Raw genomic sequence first — 24,195 nt, forward strand, 5'->3', positions numbered from 1 at the left:
GATAGTCCATCTCCTCATAGAGGAATTCTTAAGATGTTCTTTATTTTCAAAAGCACTTACAAAACAGCAGTTGCTCTGTCCAACTGCCAAAATAGTGTGAGTAGGGAGGCCAGCTGGCATCTTTGCATAGATCCTTCACAGGAAGTGCTTCTATAAAACAAATAAAGGATATACCGAGAATCCCCCATGAGGAGATTGACTGTTCCAAAAACTGTCCTCAGCTTTTTACTGCCTATTGTAAGCTACAGCAACATGGGAGACAAGAAATTTATAGTGCATTTTACTCTGGGAGAAATGTGCTTCTTACAACATTCGTACATATGTATATTATGTTACCATTTTTCGGGATAGTGGTCCTCCAATGATTTTACAGTACAATTATTTGCCATGGCACTACACACAGGTGGATACAAATATAAGTAACAAAAGACAAATACGCATTGTTGTGTAGAAAGTGCAGTGTTCTCTCCAGGTCCTTTTAGCCGGGTGCTCCACCCAGCTAGTTTTGGGGAGCACCCGGCTATCATCAGCTCGCCTCTTCATTCCCCCGTTGCGCCCCACTCACATACTTTTTTATGCCACCCGGCAGGAAAACATTTCTGGGGAGATCACTGAAGTGTGTGTGTGCGCTTAATTTACTTAACTATCACAAGAGGGGTGCTCTATGGTTTACACAAATAAGCAAAACAATATGAGACAGCTTATTTCGACACAGAGCTGCACTGATGACTTGGGCACCACCTTCGGCTAACTGACTAATTTTGGAGCCGGAAATTGGCGGAACTCAAATTAGAGTGAAAAAAAAGATAATTCAGCCACCAACAATAGCTGGTGCCTGAATTACGTCTCCCCCCCCCCCCCAGATTTTGTGCTTCAGGATGAATTTGTCAGAAGTGGACAGCTGTGTGACTCCATGAATTACATAACGTGTCCACTTAGCTACACGATTGGCTTTTTTGTTCTGGTCTTTCTGAAAGACATTATTGGCAGCATAGAAGGGGGAAGCCTCTTTAGGATCCAGAGGCTTCCCCTCCTGAGATAAGCACCCCCCCCCCCCATGGGCACTTTGTTACAGGTACACTCTTTAAAGGATACTTCTTTCAGCCCCATCCGCACAGATCACTCTCACGCTGCCGTCCTCAGTCTTCTCCCTCCTCTGCACCGGGTCCTGTAAGTTCGGCCAGAAGCAGCCAGTCTGCACAAACGCAGTGCGCTCCCTCCGGCAGAGAATAGAACTGTGCAGGCGCAGTACTATTCTTCGCCAGAGGGAGACGCCCGAACTTACGGGACCCGGGGCAGAAGACGGAGAAGACTGAGGAAGGCGGCGTGGGAGCGATCTGAGCGGATGGAGCTGGAGAAAATAAATCTTTGAAGACTCGTCGTCTCTGGTTCACTTTGAATATAATGTTGAAAAAGAGTTCTATTTATTTCATTTTAAACCTAACCTTCAAAGCAACACTTGTGCAAGACACATTCTTTCATCAAAGCTGCAGCTGTCCTGACCAGCCACCTACACTCTCCACAGACTGTGTCAAAAATATCTACCCTCCTCACATCTACATCGCTATAAAGAAGCAATAAGAGTGACTGCAGCCTACGCAGACACATATATATGAGATCTACACAGGTGTGACTCAAAGTGCTCCCACGACCTTTCCTCGCTACTACAGAGGGATTCTTCTGTGTGGGGAGAAGGCCAGCCTCCAACCGCCGACACATTCACGCCACACACTGAACTCTATCAATACTACTGAAGTCATATATTCACTGACCGACATTTACAAAAGCTGTAAGATTCAGGGTATGTCTTTGGCACCAATGAACCCATGCGCCTGTCTTTACAGATAATCCACAATGCACTCCCCAGCTGACTACAGGAGTGTACAGACCTTTGACATGATCCCCTTGGCCCCCTGGGAAACATAGCCGGGCCAGCCAGTATAGATGCGCGTCAGCTGTGGAGCTGACTACGCGTTCTGTTGCTAGGCAGGGGGGCGGACGGACGATAGAGCGGCGTGTGTGACATCAAGTGGTGGTCGGGGGAGCGGTGTAAACAATAAAGTTGGTCGTCGGTCGGGTGAGTTGATCTGCTAGGTGGATTGCTTACAGGTTGGGGGTCGGGGGCTGCAGTACACTTGATCCATCAGCTGAGGTGGTCAGAATCAGCCAATTTTAGTGAAATGTGTGTACGAGCCTTCAGCCAACACCAATGTGTTAAAGCCAGGGCTGTGGAGTCGGTCCAAAAATCCACCGACTCCGACTCCTCAGTTTAGGATTCCACCGACTCCGACTCCACGACTCCGACTCCTCTAATTTGCATATTACAATTTTGTTGATTAAAAGTATGTAACATGAAATTCGTCTCTTAACTGCCAACGCTTAGGAATTTTACAAGACAACTGAAGTGAGAAGGATATGTAGACTACTATATTTATTCCCTTTAGACTAAAACTAGTCCTTGGTAAGAGTACTTGTAAAAGGTACAAACCGGAACAAAGAACATCTATCAGGCCCTAGGCAATGTAAGTGTGGGTACATGTAAGAATGATGTGCAGGTACTCTGCAGGGGAATGAGGAGATTGTAAACAGACAACACCTCTGTGTTCAATGTGCACAGCATTCTCAGTGGATTCCCTGCAGCTCTGTGGGGAGTGCATATGTAGAGTATAGTACTACTGTGTAACAAAGTAAACCTGAGACAGATGAAATTAAAGTTTTATACATACCTGGGGCTTCCTCCAGCTGCCTTCAGGATAATCAGTCCCTCGTTGTCCTCCTCCACCACCTGGATCTTCTGCTATGAGTCCAGGTACTTGAGCCAGTCAGGCGTAGTGCGCATGCACACACTCCGCCGCCAGGAGCATACTACACCTTTGCAGCACTATTGCGCAGGTGCAGAATGTTCCTGGCTGTGGGAGCGGCATGCGGCCGGACAGCGCTGACTGGCTGAATTACCAGGACTCATAGCAGAAGATCCGGGTGGTGGAGGACAGTGAGGGACTAATTAGCCTGAAGGGGGCTGGAGGAAGCCCCAGGTATGTATAAAACTTTACTTTTCATCCGTCTCAGTTACCCTTTAATTTGTAGTCACCAAACCAAATTTTAATAACATATCAAATTATTTGATTTCATCAGCAAAGGGAGTGCATACATTTGCATAAATCAGCATCAATGCAGAATTATTTCCATCTCGTTGACCATCTCTATTAGTGACACGGCTACACATCAGGCTTTATTCTTACAGCATAGATGTTATTTAGTATATATAAGAGATTCCTGTGTACGCATCATATATACAGTCACAATCAGATATGTATATCTGACCTTAAAAATACGGGGACTGCTTTATTGAAGCAGCACAAGTAACTAATTTTGATTGGTTTATTTCATTTTTGTGGACTAAGCACAGCTATTACTGTATATATACATTATTTTTAATGACTATTATCTGAGAAATAGAACATTTTATCATATTTTCTATTTTAATTACAGTTACAAATTCATTAGGAGTCGGAGTCGGTGCATTTTTTCCCGACTCCGACTCCAGGCACCCAAAATTGCCCGACTCCACGACTCCGACTCCACAGCCCTGGTTAAAGCAGTCACGCATATACAGTCATCAGTATGGTACCCGACGCACTGCACATAGTGTGTGTTTTACATGGTAACATGAAAGTCCATAGATTTTCATTTTATCATTCACACTACAACAGTGAGTTCCTGTGCGGTGCATTTCAACATGTCGGGAGTGATTAAACTCATAGAAATGCGTGGAAATGCATGCTATGCGAGTTTCAGCACATGGATTTTGCAAATAAGCCCAGCTGATCAGTGGATTTCCTTTCCCTCTACGTTACTTCACAGGGGTTTGACAATGCAGTAATACCAATTCTTGAGTTTTATACAGGGCTGTGGAGTCGGAGTCGAGGAGTCTGAGCAATTTTGGGTACCTGGAGTCTGAGTAGGAGTTGTAGCAATTTTGGGTACCTGGAGTCGGAGTTGGAACAATTTTGGGTACCTGGAGTCGGAGTTGGAGCAATTTTGGGTACCTGAGTCGGAGTTGTAGCAATTTTGGGTACCTGAGTCGGAGTTGGAGCAATTTTGGGTACCTGAGTCGGAGTTGGAGCAATTTTGGGTACCTGGAGTGGGAGCAATATTGGGTACCTGGAGTGGGAGCAATATTGGGTACCTAGAGTCAGAGTTGGAGTCGGTGGTTTCATAAACTGAGGAGTCAGGAGTCGGATGATTTTTGTACCGACTTCACAGCTCTGGATTTACATTCATGCATTTTAATGCAATTTAACTCACTAACTAGTGTGAATGAGCCCTAATGACTTCAAACCAAACCTGCAACACAATAAATAAAAAAAAAAAAATTATATATATATATATACACACACACACACACACACACACACACACACACACATTTTTTTTTTTTTATTTACCCAAGTATAGGGAAACCTCTGGTTGGCCCAGAGCAGGGATGTCTCTGGTGGGTCATCTTACAATGTCAGGTACAAAACCTGAAGGTGGCCGATGCACTTGCGTGCTTTCACCTGCAGGCTCCTTCCACACTTGCCACGCTGCATTGCATCACACAATGCAGTAACACATTGCATGCAGACTTCAGATTACAAAAAATGAATAAAAAAACAAAAACAAAATCATAACAGATTAGGTACCAGTATACTAGGTCCTAGCAAGAACAACAAATTAAAAGGATATCGAAAACAGAAAGGTGAATTTTGGCTGCTCTGCTGAGAAAGAAGCTCTGAGACAACAGACAAGTGTGGCTGTGTGATCTGTGTGCACTGTGCAGTCATCATTATCTGTGCAGTTTCATTCCTATGAGAAACACTTCCTACAGGCAGCCACACAGCATACCAGAATAATAAAGTTGAATGCACACAGATGAAAGGCTGCAGCAGCAGCCCTGCTTGTCTATAGTTTCATAGAGCCTAGACAGCGCATCCAGAACAGCTCATAACCGGAAGCAGAAGGGATAAGAGCCAACGGCCACATTGGATTTTTCCTGGAGCAATAATGGATAAAAAACACTCAAAAAGGCACACCAGAGCAGCGAAATTATCAGGTAGAGCATTTAGTCTTTACAAGCTATCGACTGATATGTTTATTTTGTGTGAAATGTTCATCTCTGGTTCCCTTTAAACATTTACTGTGCTCACAGTGGATTTGACTCCAGAAACCTCTAGTGGAGGAGACCTGTATGGCAACCTGTGGCACAGTAGTATAAAATTGGTGGGTGTTTGACACATTGTAACGTATGAGAGTGCGGCGGGGGGGGGGGGGGGGTGTTGTTGGGTTTGGCATCCAGCAGTGATCTGCAGGAGGGTGTGAGAAGCCACTGAAGGATCCCCCATAGTTACAAGTTTGCTTTAAACTTGAATCAAACATTGCAGGATTGCATTTTCTGACTTTTGTCAGTAAACCTGCATTAGTTGCCCCTTGGCAGAGCTCCGCCTACAAGTGGGGGTGAGTGCAGTAAATTTTACAAAGGCCATCACCTGTCTCTCCTCTTCCATCCTCTGTTGCTCCTCCTCTTTTCGCCTCTCTTCGTCACGCTTCATGTCCATCTTCTTTCTCTCCTCTCGCTCAGCTCCCTCAGCCTGCGGACCAGATTGCAGGAGAAGTGTAAGCATGACATTACCACACTCAGATTTGGTTATATTTTAAAGATCAGGCAAATATCCCAGATTTCCACTCATGAGCAACAACCTCTCTTTTGCTGCAGTTTAAGCAGAGATGTCCCAACTCCAGTCCTCAAGCACCAAGGCTCTCCCGGATTTTTGATACAGCTCAAATTCATTTTAGGGACTGAATCAGGACAGGTTGTGGTTCATCACGTAGAACATATTTCTCAGTCCATGACCCTCGAGAACTGGAGTTTGACATCTGTGGTTTCAAGTGTCAGCGCACTTAAACTTTAAGGTGATACTCAACCCTTAGGTGAAATATCACTGGTGTCTACCTCCCGCATACCCATTATTATGCCGCCGTTCAGTTGGGCGCAGGGTGAGCTGAATAACGACTCACCCTGCTGCCGCTGAAATTCCTGGCGGTGTTAAGCAGTATTCCCCAGAGTCGTATAACTCAGAGGGAGAAGAAATTTGCGGCCGGCGATTGCCGGAACCGCAAACTACACTTTTGCGGGACACACACCATAGCATTACTGACGCCAAGTGCCAAAACCATTGATTTTGCCCCCCTTCCTCCTCTATTTCCAGTAAGGCCTGGAAGGTCTTGGAATCATGCTCCACCCACATCTCCTGTGGGTAAACGCATGGTGTAATGCCCTCACGGCTGTACCTCCTTTATGAGCAATGAAGCCAGAAGAGACGTACGAGGAGTGTGGCAGTTGATACTAAACTAGACCTGGCACCATATCTTGCTGGCATTTAACCACCCTGGCGTTCTATTGAGATCGCCAGGGCGGCTGCGGGAGGGTTTTTTTTAAAATAAAAAAAAAAAACTATTTCATGCAGCCAACTGAAAGTTGGCTGCATGAAAGCCCACTAGAGGGCGCTCCTGAAGCGTAATTCCGATCGCCTCCGGCGATCAGAATTAACAAGGAAGGCTGCAATGAGCAGCCTTCCTTGTTTGGCTTTCCTCGTCGCCATGGCGACGAGCGGAGTGACGTCATGGACGTCAGCCGACGTCCTGACGTCAGCCGCCTCCGATCCAGCCCTTAGCGCTGGCCGGAACTATTTGTTCCGGCTGCGCAGGGCTCGGGCGGCTGGGGGGACCCTCTTTCGCCGCTGCACGCGGCGGATCGCCGCCCTGCGGCGGCGATCAGGTAGCACACGCGGCTGGCAAAGTGCCGGCTGCGTGTGCTGCTTTTTATTGTATCAAAATCGGCCCAGCAGGGCCTGAGCGGCACCCTCTGGCGGTAATGGACGAGCTGAGCTCGTCCATACCGCTAAGGATACCTTAGTGCAAATGGGGGGGGGGGGGGGGGGGGGAGGAAGATGGCATGTTTAAGGGTTCTTATTCCCACTGCTCAACCCGCTCTCCTCCGGTACAGCCTACCAACCACCCGGACTTACTTTCTGGTCGGGGTGGTCGCTGCCAACTGTGCAGGCGCTGCGCGGCAACACGCATCCAGATCTGCACCACACCGACCCATTTTGAAGAACAACTGACCTGACAGGGATGTGGAGGCAGCCATATTAGTTTCCTTTTTAACAATAGACATTGTCTGCCTGCCCTGCTGAGCCTCTGCCTCTAACACTTTTAGCCATAGCCCCTGAACAAGCATGCAGATCCGATGCTGCTGACTGAAGTCTGTCTGCATTTGCCACATGCTTGTTTCAGGCGGGCGATTCAGACGCTACTGATGCATTAAAGAACAGCAGGATACCAGGACACTGATATGGTTTAAAAGCAAATTAATATGGCAGCCTTCCATATCCCGCTCACTTCAGCTGTCCTTTAAGATATCTACAGCTTTTGCTGCGCTAATAAAAATAAGCTAGTTTTCCCAGTCAGAGTCTACTGTCTCTCAGTGGAGTAGCAATAGGGTCTTGTACAATACCCTATTACTTCTACTATGCTTGAAGATACCGCAACGTTCCGCACTTTCCTGTCTCTCAGGGTGACTCAGTTATTTCTACATCTGTCAGTCTAGCTAATTTGGGCCGGACATAAAAGGCAACAAGTGTAAACTGGAAGAAAAAAGCAAAACAGATACAACCTTATATTAAAGAGACTCTGTAACAAATTGTTGAGCCTTATTTCTTCTATCCTATAAGTTCCTATAGCTGTTCTAATGTGGTCTGGCTTACTGCAGCTTTTCCTAGTTGCACAGTGGCTGTGTTATCTCTGTTATATGACCTAATCTTCTCTCCTCTGTCGGCTCTGTCGGGCTGAATGTGCTGTGCTGCTTGTGATTGGATAAAAGCTATACACACCCTCTCCAGGCCCCCTGCATGACTCACACACTGAGCTACTCTCAGCCTATCACTTGTTATGTCTTTTGTTTGTAAACACTGCACAAAAATGGCAATTACAAGCCAGGATTGCAGCAGGGAGTGGCAGAAATTTTTCCCATTTGGGGCTAATTGGACCATGCCTGGTGGGGTTTTTTTCGCCTTCCTCTAGATCAACAGGGGTATGTGGGGGACGGGCTGGAGTTGTACTTTGTACTGGTTGAACTCGATGGACGTATGTCTTTTTTCAACCAAAATAACTATGTAACTATGTAAGAAACAGCACAGAGGGGCCCAGGAGAACATAATGAATAGAATGGTATGCTTTTTATTGTAAGAATTTTACAGTACAGATTCTCTTTAATGGCGAATCCAATGACACTTGGACACAGTGATATTCTCCATCAAGGCGCTCTCACCTCTCTTTGGGCTTTTCTTGCTTGTTTCTCCTCTAACTTCTTCTGCTTCTTAGCTCCGATCTTCCCTGGCGCCTGAATCTCCGGAGATTCGCCGTCCTCATTATCATCGGCATCATCGTTGTACTCCTGCACCGCCACTGTCAATAAAAAGCGAAGAAAGCATAAGCAACCATATTTACTAAAACAAATACAACTTACGTCTGTAGAATGTTATACACAGAACTACAATACTCTGAGCAAAGGATTCCATAAAATGCCCCACATTGTAAAATTTGAAGGATAAATAATCCTGATTCAGAGAAAGCAGCAGAGCCGGATTTCTGAAAAGGCCCCAAATGCCCGGATCTTGGGCGGCTACAGCCCAAGGCGGCACCTGGCCCTGATAAAGGGGTTGCTACATATGAAAGAGGAGGGTAAAAATAGGGAGCAACACATGAAAAAGGGAAACTGGTGCTCAAGGTGGCTGTTCACTAGTGAGAGGGGCTGCATAGGAGATACACAGGGCAGAGAGGGCTACACATGGTGTGGGAAAGGTGCTGCTGCACATGGAAGGGCACACAAAGTATAAAGCCGGCCTTGGAAATCAAACCATGATGCTTGTTTATCAGTATTGCAATTCCACTGCATTATAACTGTTGCTCCTATGACCATTTAAGACAACATAGTTCAATAGCTTGTGTTCAGTTGTAGCTCAAATTCTTGTCCAACCCGCTAGTCTGCAGTACATGTTATAAGCCCTCACCCCTTTCTCCACTAAATCTCTACGCAGATGCTGGAGGCATGTAGGCCAATCCAGTTGTTTTTTATATCAGAACCTGCCAAAAATTGAAAATTAAATCAAAAAGACAATCCGTCTTACGTGTCGGAACATAGATTCGATTTCTGTTACATTCGATGTGATCAAATCTGCCAAAAATCGACATGTAAAGTGAATACGGTAAGTGTATGACCACAAAAAACAGTTACAGTACATACTTATGTCAGTCGGGTGAAGCTATTGGAACACCTAAAGGCTTCCCCCTACTGATGAAAGTATGTAACTTTTTTTTGTGGAAATCAAAATGGCAATCGATCTGTTGGGGCACAGATTTCGGTTAGATTCGATCTGATCAAATCTGCTCAGGAATCAACAGGGAAAATGTATAAGTGTATGGGCAAAAAAAAAAAAAAAACATCAACATACTTACGTTAGTAGGGGGAGGCCTCTGGGTGCTCCAGTAGCTTCCCTGATCCTCAGCGACCCCTCCACTACTGGCCAGGACCCTCTTCATCTTCATTGCTGCGCTCCCCTCAGTGCATGAGCGTGGCAGCACTGGGCAAGCACAAGTAGGTTTGCACCCGCACAGCAGCAAGAAGTCGCTCATGCAGGGAGGAAAAGGCCAGCACGATTGCCCCTGTGCTATTGCTCAGGCGTCCATGGGCATGCACAATACGGACTGCTTCTAGATGAAGGGGGTGCGGCCACAAGCAATCTTTGACATTAAAGGGTTAGGCCTTTAAAAAAGCAGTTTAACCACTCTGCGACTGCCTTAAAGCAGAATCGCGGTCGCAGAGTGGCTCCCGCAGGACCGCCTAATGCAGAATTGCGTCCAGCCCTGGGGCGGAGATTAGCGGAGATCGCACACCTGTAATTATGGAGCTCTGCTCGGAAATCAGGCTGTTAAAAGAAAATAACCTTTTTTTATTTACTTTATACAGCTCTGTGATCGATGCACAGAGCTGTAAGGGGACAGCTTAGTGACAAAGCTGTCCCCTCGAATGGCCCACAATGTGATCCCCTCTCATAGGCTGATGGCTATGAGAGCTGATCTATTCAGAAAAACACTGCGCCAAAGTTCATACACTGATTACCACTTCATACAGTCAACAGTCAAAGATGGGTTCGCTGCAGAAAGTCCAGTTCTTGGATAACAAAATTCAATTAAACTGCCGCGCTCTCCATTCCTGTAATCATAAAAAACAGACTCCGCATAGGGTAATATTGTTCAGTCCTGCTTTTCACACTATTCCACCACCTACAAATCACTCGTGCTCTGTGCTCCCCAGGTGGTGAATCATCTGTCTCCCTCACCCCCTGTTCATAAATGCTCACCAGATTCTCTCCACCTCAGTTGTCAGGTGGGTCTCACACATATCACAAACACTTGCTTCCGATCCTCTCTACCTCAGCTGCCAGGCGGGTTTTATGGATATCACAAGACCTTGTTCCTACAGGGGAAAGATCTCTGCATAGGGTAGTATAGTTCAAGCTGCAGTACAGTTATATACTCCCGCCTCTGTATCCACACCTGTGACAAGTGCCAGTCCACCGCAATGTGTGCCAAACTGCTTACCAGATGTATCCCACCTCTTTACTGGGTGGAAACAGCGCTTTCTGTTATTCCAATCAACAGCACGATCCTCAGTAGTTTGTAAAAACCTCTTATAGGGACTTTGATTTATTTTCTCCGTTAAAATCAATCATAAAACATAAAAAGAGAAAAAAAGGAAGCATACATAGCGTAATACTATTGACACTGCTTCTGTGCGCAATGTAGAATCTCACTTACGCGTTCAGAAGCACTCTGCACGTATTAAATACAGTTGGCTGCCAATGCCCATCCGTCTGGCTCCCGGGTGTGTGTCTACCACACTCGCGTTCTCCCGTTGCCACCGCCTCCTCCTTCAGTCGCGGGGTTCACTTGCGTGCGCCTCTAGCTTGACCGGCCGGTCCGTGCGCTGTCCTCACGACGTCAGACGCTTAGCTCCGCCGGAGCTAAGAGCGTCTGAAGCGCCGGAGCTAAGCGTCTGACTGTGCATGTGCAGAACAATGCCAATGCGCGGGGATGAGATGAGGGTGCGTGTGGCCGGCCAGCTTTGAGGGGTTGTCGCTGCTAACCAGAGGGTTTAAGATTGTTTAAAGGATCCCAGTACAGCACAGAAGGGGCGCATAGGAGGACCGGGAGAAACCTCTTGACCAACCAGGCGCTTCCTCCTATTGAGGTAAGTAACTTTTTTTTTTGTAGATTACAGGTACCCTTTAATACATTCCGGGTAGAAAGATATATTAAAACAACAACAACAAAAACGAACAAAAAGCACAACCAATTTTTTTCTACTCCGCTATTAATGTTATGCATTTATTTTGGTTAATAACTCACTCGGTCACCTAGCAACATGCGTTAAAATCCCCCTGATGAGATGATGTACAGACCCCATGTGTGAAAATAGAGTTCACATGAAAGAGGATGAAGTGTGATGGGGCTTGGTGGGGTTTCGTGTTGTTCTGTAGTGAAGGAGATAAGCTCCAGGAGCCAACACACCGCCCACCTGTGGTGGAACTGAGAGCACAAGCTACCCACGCACACCCTGTCCGCTCCTCACAGGTCTCCTCACACTCAGAGATGGAGAGGAGCTGTGTGTACTCAACATCCCAGCAGAGCCGCTCATTGCTGCTGTACTTTCAAAACTGTGTCTGTTTGGGTCATGATTATACAGGTGGAGATCGACAAATTATTATATCCTGCAAAAGTTCATTTATTTCACGAATTCAACTTAAAAAGTGAAACGAATATATGAAATAGGAACACTTTGTAGGTGTTTTGGATGAATTGCTCTCTGTCATACATTTTATTCATCCTGCTACATCTGTCATTGTACTCACCAGGGCCCACATGCAATACATTTTTTATCCTGAGTTTTCTCCTAGGTGATATTTTTAAAAATAGTCAATAAAATGCCTTTTAAAGACAACCTGTACTGAGTAAAAATATTTAAAATAAACACATGAGGTAACTTCAAATGAACATTACATAGTTACCTTGCCATCAGTTCCTCTCAGAAGCTCACCATTTCTTCTTACAGTGATCCCTTCCAGTTTTGACAATATTTTGTCAGATCTGAAATATATCAGTTGCTGTCAGTAAAATATCAGTTGCTGTCAGTTATGGCTGAGAGGAAAACTGATGTACCAGGTAATGTCCATGTTTCCCTATGGCTCAAGTGGGCGATGTTACAGTTTAACTGTGTGCTGACCAGAAAGCTGTTATGGGTAATGGCCATTTTCAAAATGGAGGACGGAAAATTCCCTTGATCACAGTGAACAAACAGGACGAGGAGTAGACTACACGGAAGGTAAGTATGACTTGTGTATGCTTATTTTGACTTTTAATTTTCAGTTCAGGTTTTCTTTAAGCCACCAGAATGCAAGAAAATACTCAAATTGAGTACTTTTTTACCTCCTCTTTGGTACTTTTTAGATAACAAAATGCATTTTAAAAAATTATCTCCTAGTAGAAAACCCAGGTGAAAAAGTGAATTGCATATGGGCCTGTGTGCTTTATTTTGTTCCAGTGTCCATATTTGATGTATATCATTGCCTGTAGCATTACGTACCCCTGATTGTTTTCCTACTTTGTACAGTGCCACGGAATATGTTGGTGCTTTATAAATGAATAATAATAATTAGCCAATTAGAGTGATTCTTTAGGTCATATGCAATTCACTTTTTCTCTTTTGTCTTCTCCTGACCTAGGAGATAATTTTTCATCTTCTGTGTAAAGGGAACCTGTACTGAGTAAAAATATTTAAAATAAACACATGAGGTAACTTCAAATGAACATTACATAGTTACCTTGCCATCAGTTCCTCTCAGAAGCTCACCATTTTCTTCTGACAATAATCCCTTCCAGTTCTGACAACATTTTGTCAAAACTGAAATATATCCATTGCTGTCAGTTACAGATCAGTTGCTGTCAGTTATAGCTGAGAGGACAACTGATGTGCCAGGTAATGTCCATGTTTCCCTATGGCTCAAGTGGACGATGTTACAGTTTAACTGTGTGCTGACCAGAAAGCTGTTATGGGGTAATAGCCATTTTCAAAATGGAGGATGGAGAATTGCATTGATTACAGTGGACAAATGGGACGCAGGAGAGGAGAAAGAGATTGCTACATGGGAGGTAAGTATGACTTGTGTATGCTTATTTTTACTTTTAATTTTCAGTTCAGGTTTTCTTTAAAACAACTTTTTAGCTCTCTGCAAATTGAATAAGTACCAAAGGTTAGGTAGAAAAGTACTGTAAACATTATTCTGAGTATTTCCTTACTTACAAGTCTTTAAAAAGGAATTGTATTTATAAAAGTGTGAAAATATCACCTTGTAGAAAAAGTGAATTGGATTGGGCCCTTTGAGTCTAGATTATTGAACATTTTCACAATAATCTAATGTCTGAGATGTTGATTTTGTGAGCTTTGCGGTCTTTGGCATCAATAATTTGCATTGAAATAAAATAAATCAGATTGGCTGTGGCTCCACCCGTTTCTGAATTTGAACCCAAATCACCCAATGGCCAACTGTACCAGGTGCAGGTGATTAACAGTGCAAGAGGCTTGCGCCATTAACAGTGCAAGAATTGCAGCAATTAAATATTCCCCTTAAAAATCAATAGGTGGATTTTGATTGGCTTTTGTACGCTCCACCCACTTTTCTGAATATTAATCCCAGTCACCCAGTGACCAGAACCCTACCATTAACAGTGAAAGAATGGCTGCAGTTTACATTTTCCCAATGAAATTAGTTTTTTTCTCCACCCACTGATTTCCTAACATTGTTCAGGTATGTATTTGGCTGGTGTTGGCTCCGCCTACTTTTTCTAACCCTAACACACAATTACTCAATTACCAAGTTTGTGCGCGTTGCGGTCTTTGGCATCAATAGTTCACATTGAGATTAAACAAATCTGATTGGCTGTTTGTGGCTCCACCCCTTTGTCTAAATTTGAACCCCAGTCACCCAATGACCAACTGTACCAGGTTTAAGGCTTGTGCTATTAACAGTGCAAGAATGGTAGCAATTACATATTCCCCTTGAAAATCAATAGGTGGATTTTGATTGTCTTTTGTAGGCTCCACCCACTTTTCTGAATATTAATCCCAGTCACCCAGTGACCAATTGTGCAAAGTTTAAGAATCCTACCATTAACAGTGTAAGAATGGCTGCAGTTTACATTTTCTCAGTTAAATGGGTATTTGTCTCCGCCCACTGATGACCCGGTATTACCCGATTATGTATTTGGCTGGTGTTGGCTGCGCCCACTTTTCCTAACCTTAACACACAATTACTCAATTACTCAATGACCAAGTTTGTGAGCTTTGCGGTTTTTGGTATCCTTATTTGTTTCATTTTAATGCAGGTTATGATTATCTGTTTGTGGCTCCACCCCCTTTTATCAATTTTAACACCAGTCACCCAATGATCAACTGTGCCAGGTTTGAGGCTTGTGCCATTAACAGTGCAAGAATGGCAGCAATGAAATATTCCCCTGAAAAATCAATAGGTAATTTTTTATTGGCTTTGGTAAGCTCCACCAACAGTAATTAACGGTGTAAAGTTTGAGAACCCTACAATTATTAGTGTAAGGATGGCTGCAGTTTACATTTTCCCAGTAAAATTTGTATTTGTCTCCATCCACTTATGACCCCATGTTGCCCGCTTATATATTTGGCTGGTGTTGGCTGTGCTCCCTTTTCTAACCCTCACACACAATTAATTACTCAATTACCAAGTTTGTAAGCTTTGCGGTGTTTGTCATCAATAATTTGCATTGAAATGAAACAAATCTAATTGGCTGTTTGTGGCTCCACCCCCCTTTCTCAAATTGAACCCCAGTCACCCAATGATCAACTGTACCAGGTTTGAGGCTTGTGTCATTAACAGTGCAAAAATGGCAGCAATGTAAATATTCCCCTTGAAAATCAATAGGTGAATTATGATTGGCTTTTGTAGGCTCCACCCACCTTTCTGAATATTAATCCCAGTCACCCAGTGACCAACTGTGCAAAGTTTGAGAACCCTACCATTAACAGTGTAAGAATGGCTGCAGTTTACCATTTCTCAGTGAAATTTGTATTCGTCTCCGCCCCCTTTTTGGTTATGGGGATAAAAAGTGTCCTATACTTTATTCCAGGTAATGTACTATGCGTGTGCCAAATTTCATTCAAATCCGTTCAGCCATTTTTGCGTGATTGAATAACAAACATCCGAACATCCGAACTTTTTCAAGTATTTTACTTTTGCAAAAATAAATAAAATAAAAATTGCTATTGTTCCTACAATTCACGTTTATAAAAAAAAAAAAAAAAAAAACACCTAGACAATTACGGTAAGCCAGTTTCAAAAAGGGGTGGTAGAATGTATGGCTGCCACCAGCATGTGCTCCCGACCACATCCGCCCACGTGCGTGGTAACTGCTGCGCACTCGGGATGACATGGACACAGATCCTAGGGCACAGGTGTTGAACTCCAGGCCTGGAGGGACGGATCCATGCCAGTGTTTAGGGCAGGGGTCTCAAACTCGCGGCCCGCGGGCCATTTGCGGCCCTCGATACAATATTTTGTGGCCCTCGCTGGCAAAAGCTTCCTTATAGTTCGCTTCAGTGCTCCCAAGTAATCCGCCGCTAAACGAGGGCTGCAGAGTACCCAAATCGCCCGGGGGTAATCCGCCGGCATTTCCTGGAAGGGCCAGAGCTTTCAGCTTCAGCTCTGCCCCTCCTGACGTCAATCGCCGCATGGATCGCCGCCTCTCCCCGCCCCTCTCTGTGAAGGAAGAGTGAGAGGGGCGGGCAGAGGCGGCAATGCGCCGCGATTGTGAAATTCCTTATGCGGCCCAGCCTCATCCTGACTGTGCCTCCTGCGTCCCCCAAGTAACTTGAGTTTGAGACCCCTGGTTTAGGGTATTGGATATACTTGGGTATTTGAATTTGCAGCCAACAGTTTCTAAAATTGACCATAAAAACTGTAGCCTAAAATTTACTCTATTTCAATACAATACTACAAGTTTTTAGTTTTTTTTCCTTTTTAACAAAACTTAGGTAGGGAACACACTTGTTAGATTTGCGCCCATTTCGCCGCATGCTGGAAAACATGCGTCACTACAGCACGCCATATAAGCCAATTCCGCTGGAGAATCTGATAATTTTTTTTTTGCTATTCTTTATGTTTTTTCTTTGTGGTGAAACCCTTCCCACAGTGTGATGTCAGGACCTAGGACCTGACAGTTTGCTGTCTGTGAACCTCATTGCTTTGTGGGAAATAATGGCTTTTTCTCCGTACAGATCATTTGGCAGGAGTAAAGAGGTCACCACCAATGTTACAGTCTGAAATTTAAAGGGACCCTGACCTAAAAAAATAAACGAAATTGGTACTTACCTGGGGCTTTCTGCAGCCCCCTGTAGGTCGGGAGGTTCCCCGGCGTGGTCCTGGCTCCTCTCCCAGTCCCTCCGTCGCATACCGCACCGGACACCCGGGCCAGGTGTCAGGCTTCCGCTTCCTGAACCGGGATGCTCTTCATCATCATGTCGGCCACTGCACGTCATCACGGCAGCCGGCGTGACAGCACTGCGCATGCGCGGTTAAATCGCGCATGCGCAGTACTGTCATGCCGGCCGGGAGCGGAGCCAGGACCATGCCGGGTGACGTCCCGACCTACGGTGGGCTGCAGAAAGCCCCAGGTAAGTACCAATTTTGTTTATTTTTTTTAGCTCGGAGTCCCTTTAAAGAGACTCTGAAGCAAGAATAAATCTCGCTTCAGAGCTCAAAGTTAGCAGGGGCACGTGTGCCCCTGCTAAACCGCCGCTATCGCGCCGCACAAAGGGGGTCCTTTCACCCCCAAACCCACCCCAGCACTACTTGGTCGTGCATTTGGTCGCTCCTGGAGGCAGGGCTAACGGCTGCAGCCCTGCCTCCAGTCGCGTCTGTCAGCCGCGCATCGCCGCCTCTCCCCCGCCCCTCTCAGTAAAGTAAGACTGAGAGGGGCGGAGGAGAGGCGGAGATACGCGCTGACAGACGCGCGTGGGGCAGGGCTGCGGCGGTTAGCCCTGCCCCAACCAGGAAGCGCTCCCCCGCATTACGGAGGGGGATTTGGGGGTGAAGGGACCCCCGTTAAGCCGCGGGATAGCGGCAGTTTAGCAGGGGCACACATGCCCCTGCTAACTCTGAGGTCTGAAGCGAGATTTATTCTCGCTTCAGTCTCTCTTTAAATCAGGGAGAGGAAAGATTTTGGGCAAACACTGACTAAATAATCTATAAATGAATACTGTAAAAACAAAAGCAATTTTATTCATTATGTTATTTTCACTACAGTTCCTCTTCACACAGAGGAACCTGCTCATCACTTTCAAGATCATTACAACCAAATCCAAAAATAGAACTCCTCGCCCACAAGATCGAGAGTCGATCCTACCGCACAGAAATCAGTTTTGCCGCTTGTCGACCTTCCACCAGCTCTGGATATTAGCTGTCACCAGCTCTGCCTATTAGTCTGCATCAGCCCTGTTCTGTACGTAGGAAGCCCGGCAAGACACGATCAGCAGTCCTCACCTTACATTTTCTCTGTGAATCAATGACTACTCATCTAAACGAAACCCCTCGCACAGCTATTCTCAGCCAGGGCCAACATTCATCAATTCCACAATGCTCTGCCCACACGATGAGTGAGCGGAGGTCTGCAGGTTACTACAGGACATTCCACTGGAGGTGCTGGAGTAGCTTATAGGGACCTTTCACGCACAAAATCGCAAACGTGCTGCTCACCAGGGCTGTGGAGTCGGAGTTGGAGTCGCGGAGTCGGGGTAATTTTGGGCACCCGGAGTCGGAGTTGTGGTTTCATAAACTGATGAGTCGGAAGTCGGAGTCGCATGATTTTTGTACAAAATCCACAGCCCTGTTAAGTATTAGACTAAGGAGTCGGAATCGAGGAGTCGGAGCAATTTTGGGTACCCGGAGTCGGAGTTGGAGTCAGAGTCGTGGTTTCAGAAACTGAGGAGTCGAAGTTGGAGTCTGAAGATTTTCGTACCGACTCCACCACCCTGCTGCTCACAGTTCTCTCTATTCTCTCTACAGTGCACGTTGCGCTGCAATCCAGGCGAGTTATTGCAGCACGATAGCGATTTCCAATGATGAAAACAAATATATGGCAGGTAGTATGTTAAAGTGGGAGAGCGTAAGAAAATTGCATAGCACTGTGTTTTTCTATAGGATTTTCTTGCGATTCCTTCGATTAAACCCAAATGTAGCAAAGATGCTGCATGCACTATTTTTTGCGTTTGGGGTAAAATCTTAAAGCAAACAAACTGAAAAATAAAAGTCAAAATAAACATACACAGGTCATACTAACCTCCTGTGTAGTCTATTCATCAATCTCTTTCTCCTCTCCTGCTTTGTGTTTTTCCACTCTGGTCAATGGAATTCTCTGTCATCCATTGTAAAAATGGCCTCTACCCCATAACTGTAATATCGCCCACTTGAGCCATCAGAAATCATGCACATTACCTTGCTCATCAGTTGTCCTTTCAGTTATAACAGCAATTGAAATAGTGGAAAAGGGCCCTAAAGGTAGCCACACACCATACAATTGTTTTTTTAAATATCTGTTCAATTCAACAATAGCAATCAATTTTCTTAACAATTCAAAAATCTGACCCAATGTACAACACACCTATGTTCAATTATTCCCCAATTATAAATAAAATATTTTAAAGCTCAGAAAAAAAATGATTGGAACTGTACATCAAGTAATTGGCAATCCATCACACACACCATACAATTCTTGATAAAGTTGGTCTGAAATTTCCAACATGTCCAATCTCTAAATATCGGGGAAAAAAACCCGGCAAATTTGATCGGATTTATTGATCGAAAGCAAAGAAAAGCTCTCGATTTTTCAGGACAACCAATCAAAATGATCGAATTGGTAATTGGAAATTAAATTCTTTTAATTGTATGGTGTGTGGCCACCATAAGGATTTCAGGTCTGACGAGATTTTGTCAGAATTGGAAGGGATCATTGTAAGAAGAAAACAACGAGCTTCTGAGAGGAACGGATGGTGAGGTAAATACAGTATGTACGATTAATTTGCAGGTATATGGTGTTTATTTTAAATATTTTTACTCGATTCAGGCTCCATTTCGGGTCATCGCATGACATCATGTACGATCCTCCCAATAGAGAAGACCGGAGATGTGCAGGAAGGCTGCGCCGATCGCTGGATAGAGGCTGGGTAAAGTATAAACGGCTGGATCGGAGGGAGTGGAGGAAATCGGAGGGTTCTGGCAATCTATACTAGCTAGCCTAGTGCTAGCTAAACCTTGTTGAAGCACTAAATCTATTAGATTTAGTTCACATTAGCATTCTGAGCGAAAAGGATCCGGTGAGAGGATCCGGTCTCCGCTTCACCAGATCCGGATGGCTCAGTCCGTGGCCCGGTTCACATAGTGAAAACGGATCTGATCAATGATTGATCTGATCCATTTTTCACTCAGAAAATACATACCTAATTTTCAGTAGCAGCCGGCGGTAGAGGCTTCCTCCTCTTCCGCTGTGACTACACAGCGAGTCATGTGACTAGTCATGGCGCATCATGTAGTCACATGACACAGAAGACGACGGAAGCCTCTACCGCCAGCTACTACTGAAGATTAGGTATGTATAAACCCTCCCTCACCCACCCGCCTGGCTGCTGCACCCTCCCCTCACCCTCCCGTCGCTAGATTCGCGTCGGCACATGCCCCCATCCCCCGTGGAACGGCCTGTTTCTTCACAAATGTGAAGAAACGTTCCGTTTCACATTGCCCCAATGCAGCAGTATTTTTTGTCCGGATCTGTTCCGCTGGGCAAAACAGTCTGGAAAATTAGGGCCTGCAGCATTTTTTAGATCCGTGGACCGGAACGTATCCGTACCAACGGACGCATGTGAATGGATCCATAGGTTAACATTGGATCCATTCACATCCGTTCCGTTTGTACAGTATACGTTCCGGTTCCGATCCGCAAAAAACGCTAATGTGAACCGGGCCTTATACTCTGAGACTCTGTGGCTGCAAAGCCTCCTTAGCAGCAGAATGCTCAGGAGGTGAAACAGGTCATCAGGGGAGCCTGTATGGCTGATATTGAGGACAGCATGGTGGCGAAGTGGTTAGCGCTTCGAATACCAGCCAGGGCAACGTCTGCAAGGAGTTTATATGTTCTCCCTGTGTCAGTGTCCTGTGGCTATGTGCGTTTCCTCCGGGCACTCCGGTTTCCTCCCACATCCCAAAAACATATAGGCCTCCATTCACTAAAGGGTACTAAGTGCTAGCACAGCAGTGAAAAGCCGCTTTGCACGTGCAAACTACTTAGCACCCAAGTGTGCACATGCAAAGCCATAAAACTCCAGTTAGCACATGCAAAGCCTTTACACGTGATAACTGAGTTATCATGCTTTAGTGAATCAAGCCCATTGTCTATCTAGGGCTTGATTCACTAAAGATTGCAAAGGGCTTGGTTCACTAAAGCGTGATAACTCAGTTATCACGTGTAAAGGCTTTGCATGTGCAAACTTGAGTGTTAAAGCTTTGCACGTGCAAACTAGGGTGCTAAGCAGTTTGCACATGCAAACTAGTGTGCTAAGCAGTTTGCACATGCTAACTACTTAGCACCTTAGTTTGCACGTGCAAAGCTTTTAGGCGTGATAACAGCTATCACGCTTTTCTGAATCAAGCCCATAGATAAGTTAATTGGCTTTCCCCTAAATTTGGCCCTAGACTAAGATACATGCACTACACGATACATACATAGACATAACTATGGTACGGATTAGATTGTGAGCTCCTCTCAGGGACAGTTCTGTGACACGACAAAATATATGGTCTGTACAGCGCTGCGCAAGATGTCGGCGCTATATAAATACTAAATAATAACAATATTGCGGTGAAACCCCGCCCACAGTGTGATGTCAGGACCTAGGTCCTGACAGTTTCCTGTCTGCAAGCCTTGTTGCATTGTGGGAAATAACAGCCGTTTCCAACTACCAAGCAACCAGTATCTCCCTCTGTGCATATGTAAATCTAAAGAAAAAAAAAATCCGTTTAGCCTTCCACATTGTTAGTGGGTGTGGTTACAGATAATGGTAGTTACTGCTGTCTGTTTTTTTTTCCATGTCTGCCAGTAGTAATAAATGATGACGTGCAGGCTCATTGTGGATCAAACAAAATGAACAAATTAAATGGCAAATATCTATTTTTTGATCTCTCCTCTATTTTTTAACTTCCTACTTTGCAATGTATTGATTTATTTTTTTTACCCTTTTTGCTTAAATTAAGTTGCTCTTTAAATTCTCTTTTGCCAACTCCCAACATCTTTTTGGCCATCGGCAGGTTTTACCCTCGCAGAAGCATGAAAATTCCACGAAAATGTCACTTTTTTTTAAAGTGAAAAGCAAAACATCAGCACATAAAACATGCGATAGCGAGCGCCGGTGAGTCATTTCGAGAATTAACCCTTTCACTGCCTGAGAGAAATGTAACCCATATTCAGATCCACTTGAGATTGTAAAATGTCATTTCCTGTTTGATACCTCAGCGCAGGGCTGAGAGAGGCACTCACAGCAGAAAACACAAACTCCACTCACAGTGGAAAATTTTTGACTGATTGTCTGATGGCAGATACTTGACCCTCCTTCACCCTGTATGTTCTTAAAGAGACTCTGTAACAAAATGTTCAGCCTTATTTCTTCTATCCTATAAGTTCCTATACCTGGTCTAATGTGGTCTGTCTTACTGCAGCCTTTCCTTGTTGCACCGTGGCTGTATTATCTCTGATATATGATCTAATCTTCATTCCTCTGACGGCTTTGTCGGGCTCAGGCACTCAGGCTGGAACGTGCAGCTCTGCTTGTTATAGGCAGAAGCTGTACACACCATCTCCACGCCCCCTGCAGGCTCTGTGTGAGTCACAGACTGAGCTCCTCTCAGCCTATCACATGTCATGTCTTTTGTTTGTAAACACTGCCTAAAACTGGCATTTACAAGCCAGGATTGCAGCAGGAAGTGGCAGAAACAGCCCAGAGGGGCCCAGGAGAACATAATGAATAGAATGGTATGCTGTTTATTGTAAGAATTTTAGAGTACAGATTATCTTTAAAGGAAAGGTCCTATCAAAATAAAAAAAATTAAAGGGGGGGGGGGTTCTACTTATCCGGGGGGTTTCTTTAGCTCCTGGCAGTCAATATGTCCCACGCCGCAGCTCCGCCTCCAGCCGGTGGCCTGGGGTCCCCTCGGATACAGATGCCGACCTCGCCAGGTCGGCATCTTCTGCAACGTGGTCTGGAGTGTGCAGAACACAAGGGGTGCAGCCGCGCACACATGCGCAGCAGAGGCCAGTCTGTATCTGCAACGGAGAGGACCCTAGGCCACCAGCTGGAAGCGGAGCTGTAGCAAAGGACATATTTGCCGCCAGGGGCATCTGTCCTTTAAGGGCTCTGGTTCACCAAGGACAGCTAGCTGCTGTTCAGTGATCAAGACTATAGCGTGTATGCTGGGACTTATAGCACTACACTAGTTCTATAGTCAATTTGTCAGTCTACACCACACACGTCAAACTCCGGCCCGTGGGCCAAATACGGCCCTCAGAGCCATTCAATTTGGCCCCCAAGTGGTTTTCCCACTTTGCATTATGTTTGGCCCATTCTAGACCACCAGGGAAGCTATATTGTGGGTGAAACGGAGCCCTAGAACACCAGGCAAGCCATATGGGGAGGTAAGGGAAAGCACTAAACACAAGGGGACTGTATAGGGAAGGGTGGGGGCCACTAGACACCAGGAAACTGAATAGGGGAGGGTGGGGGCCTCAAGACCCCAGGGAACTATATAGGGGACGGAGGACCACTAGACAACAGAGAACTGTATAAGGGTTGGAGGGGGTGCATTAGACACCTGGAAAGACACCTTAGAAGGGAGAAAAGGAGCCAATAGACACTGAAGTTGGCCCGCGACTTGGTCCCAGTGTACATTTTCGGCCCACTTTGTATTTGAGTTTGACACCCATGGTCTACACAGTGGAATACATGAAATTAAATAATAATAATAATAAAATGGTGCAGCATCATTTAAAGTGGACCTGAACTCTTGTACAGGACACAAGGAAAATTGAGCAATGCACCCTGTGTGCTTTTAGAGAGAAGAGCCTGTCTAATTACCCCTCATCTTCAAGTCATTACAAGTGAAATTTGATCTCTCAACTAATACATAATTTCAAGATGTTAACCATTTTTCTGCTTCCATGAAAGCAGGGAGTAGACACACTGCAGATTTGTTGCAGGAGTTGTGTAACCTGTAATAAAGAAATGATTATTTTTAAAAGGTTATTATGCTGTTGCTTATCCGTTACGGAAGAAAGGAAGTTCTGAATTTAGGTACGCTTTAACTGGACTAAGAAAAAAAATTACACCAATTAGTATTAGGCCTCGTTCACACTATATATGTTGCCTTGCGCACTTCGGCAATCCGCATGGTACGCGATCAGCAGGAACGTCAGAAGTGCATGGACTACACAGTATGATGTTCAGACTGCATGCGCTACGCAGCAGTGTAATGCAATATCGCACTACTGCGTGCATTTTCAGCAAGACACAATGTAGAGAATGGGATCAGCAGCACAATGCATGGCAACGCAGGCGGTGCGCGATCGCATGCATTTCACTCTAAGCACCCGGCCATCTGCGTTGCATCGTGTGAATGAGGCCTTAGACGTGCCGCATCTGGAAACCGCGGCTGTGGAGAAGTGATCAATACGTTTTGTCCCCACTACACGCAACTCCACGTGCAGGGCCAGGCAGAGGCAAGAGAGGCTCCAGCCTCAGGGCGCAGTGTAGGAGGGGCGCACAATTCACTCATCTATCAATCACCTATTGTGTTTGAGCAGTAGGGTATTGTACCGTGTTAGCCATCAGTAAAAGCAAGAAGTTTTAAATCAGGATGATACCATTTATTGGCTAACTACAAATGAATAAGAATAAACAAGCTTTCGGCCTTG

At 45.2% G+C, this 24,195-nt stretch overlaps 1 protein-coding gene across 1 annotated transcript in view; it reads right to left on the reverse strand.

The window, feature by feature from the left end:
* DDRGK1 (DDRGK domain containing 1) overlaps positions 1–24,195 on the reverse strand; it is a 90,685-nt gene that overhangs the window by 58,595 nt on the left and 7,895 nt on the right. The window contains exons 3-4 of the mRNA XM_068274593.1: positions 8,369–8,505; positions 5,529–5,630 (exon numbers count right to left, since the gene is read on the reverse strand). Coding sequence (XP_068130694.1) covers positions 5,529–5,630; positions 8,369–8,505 — 239 coding nt within the window. The remainder of the gene's footprint in view (positions 1–5,528; positions 5,631–8,368; positions 8,506–24,195) is intronic.

The sequence above is a fragment of the Hyperolius riggenbachi genome, chromosome 1 (genome assembly GCF_040937935.1).
Source record: "Hyperolius riggenbachi isolate aHypRig1 chromosome 1, aHypRig1.pri, whole genome shotgun sequence".
NCBI classification, from domain to species: Eukaryota; Metazoa; Chordata; class Amphibia; order Anura; family Hyperoliidae; genus Hyperolius; species Hyperolius riggenbachi.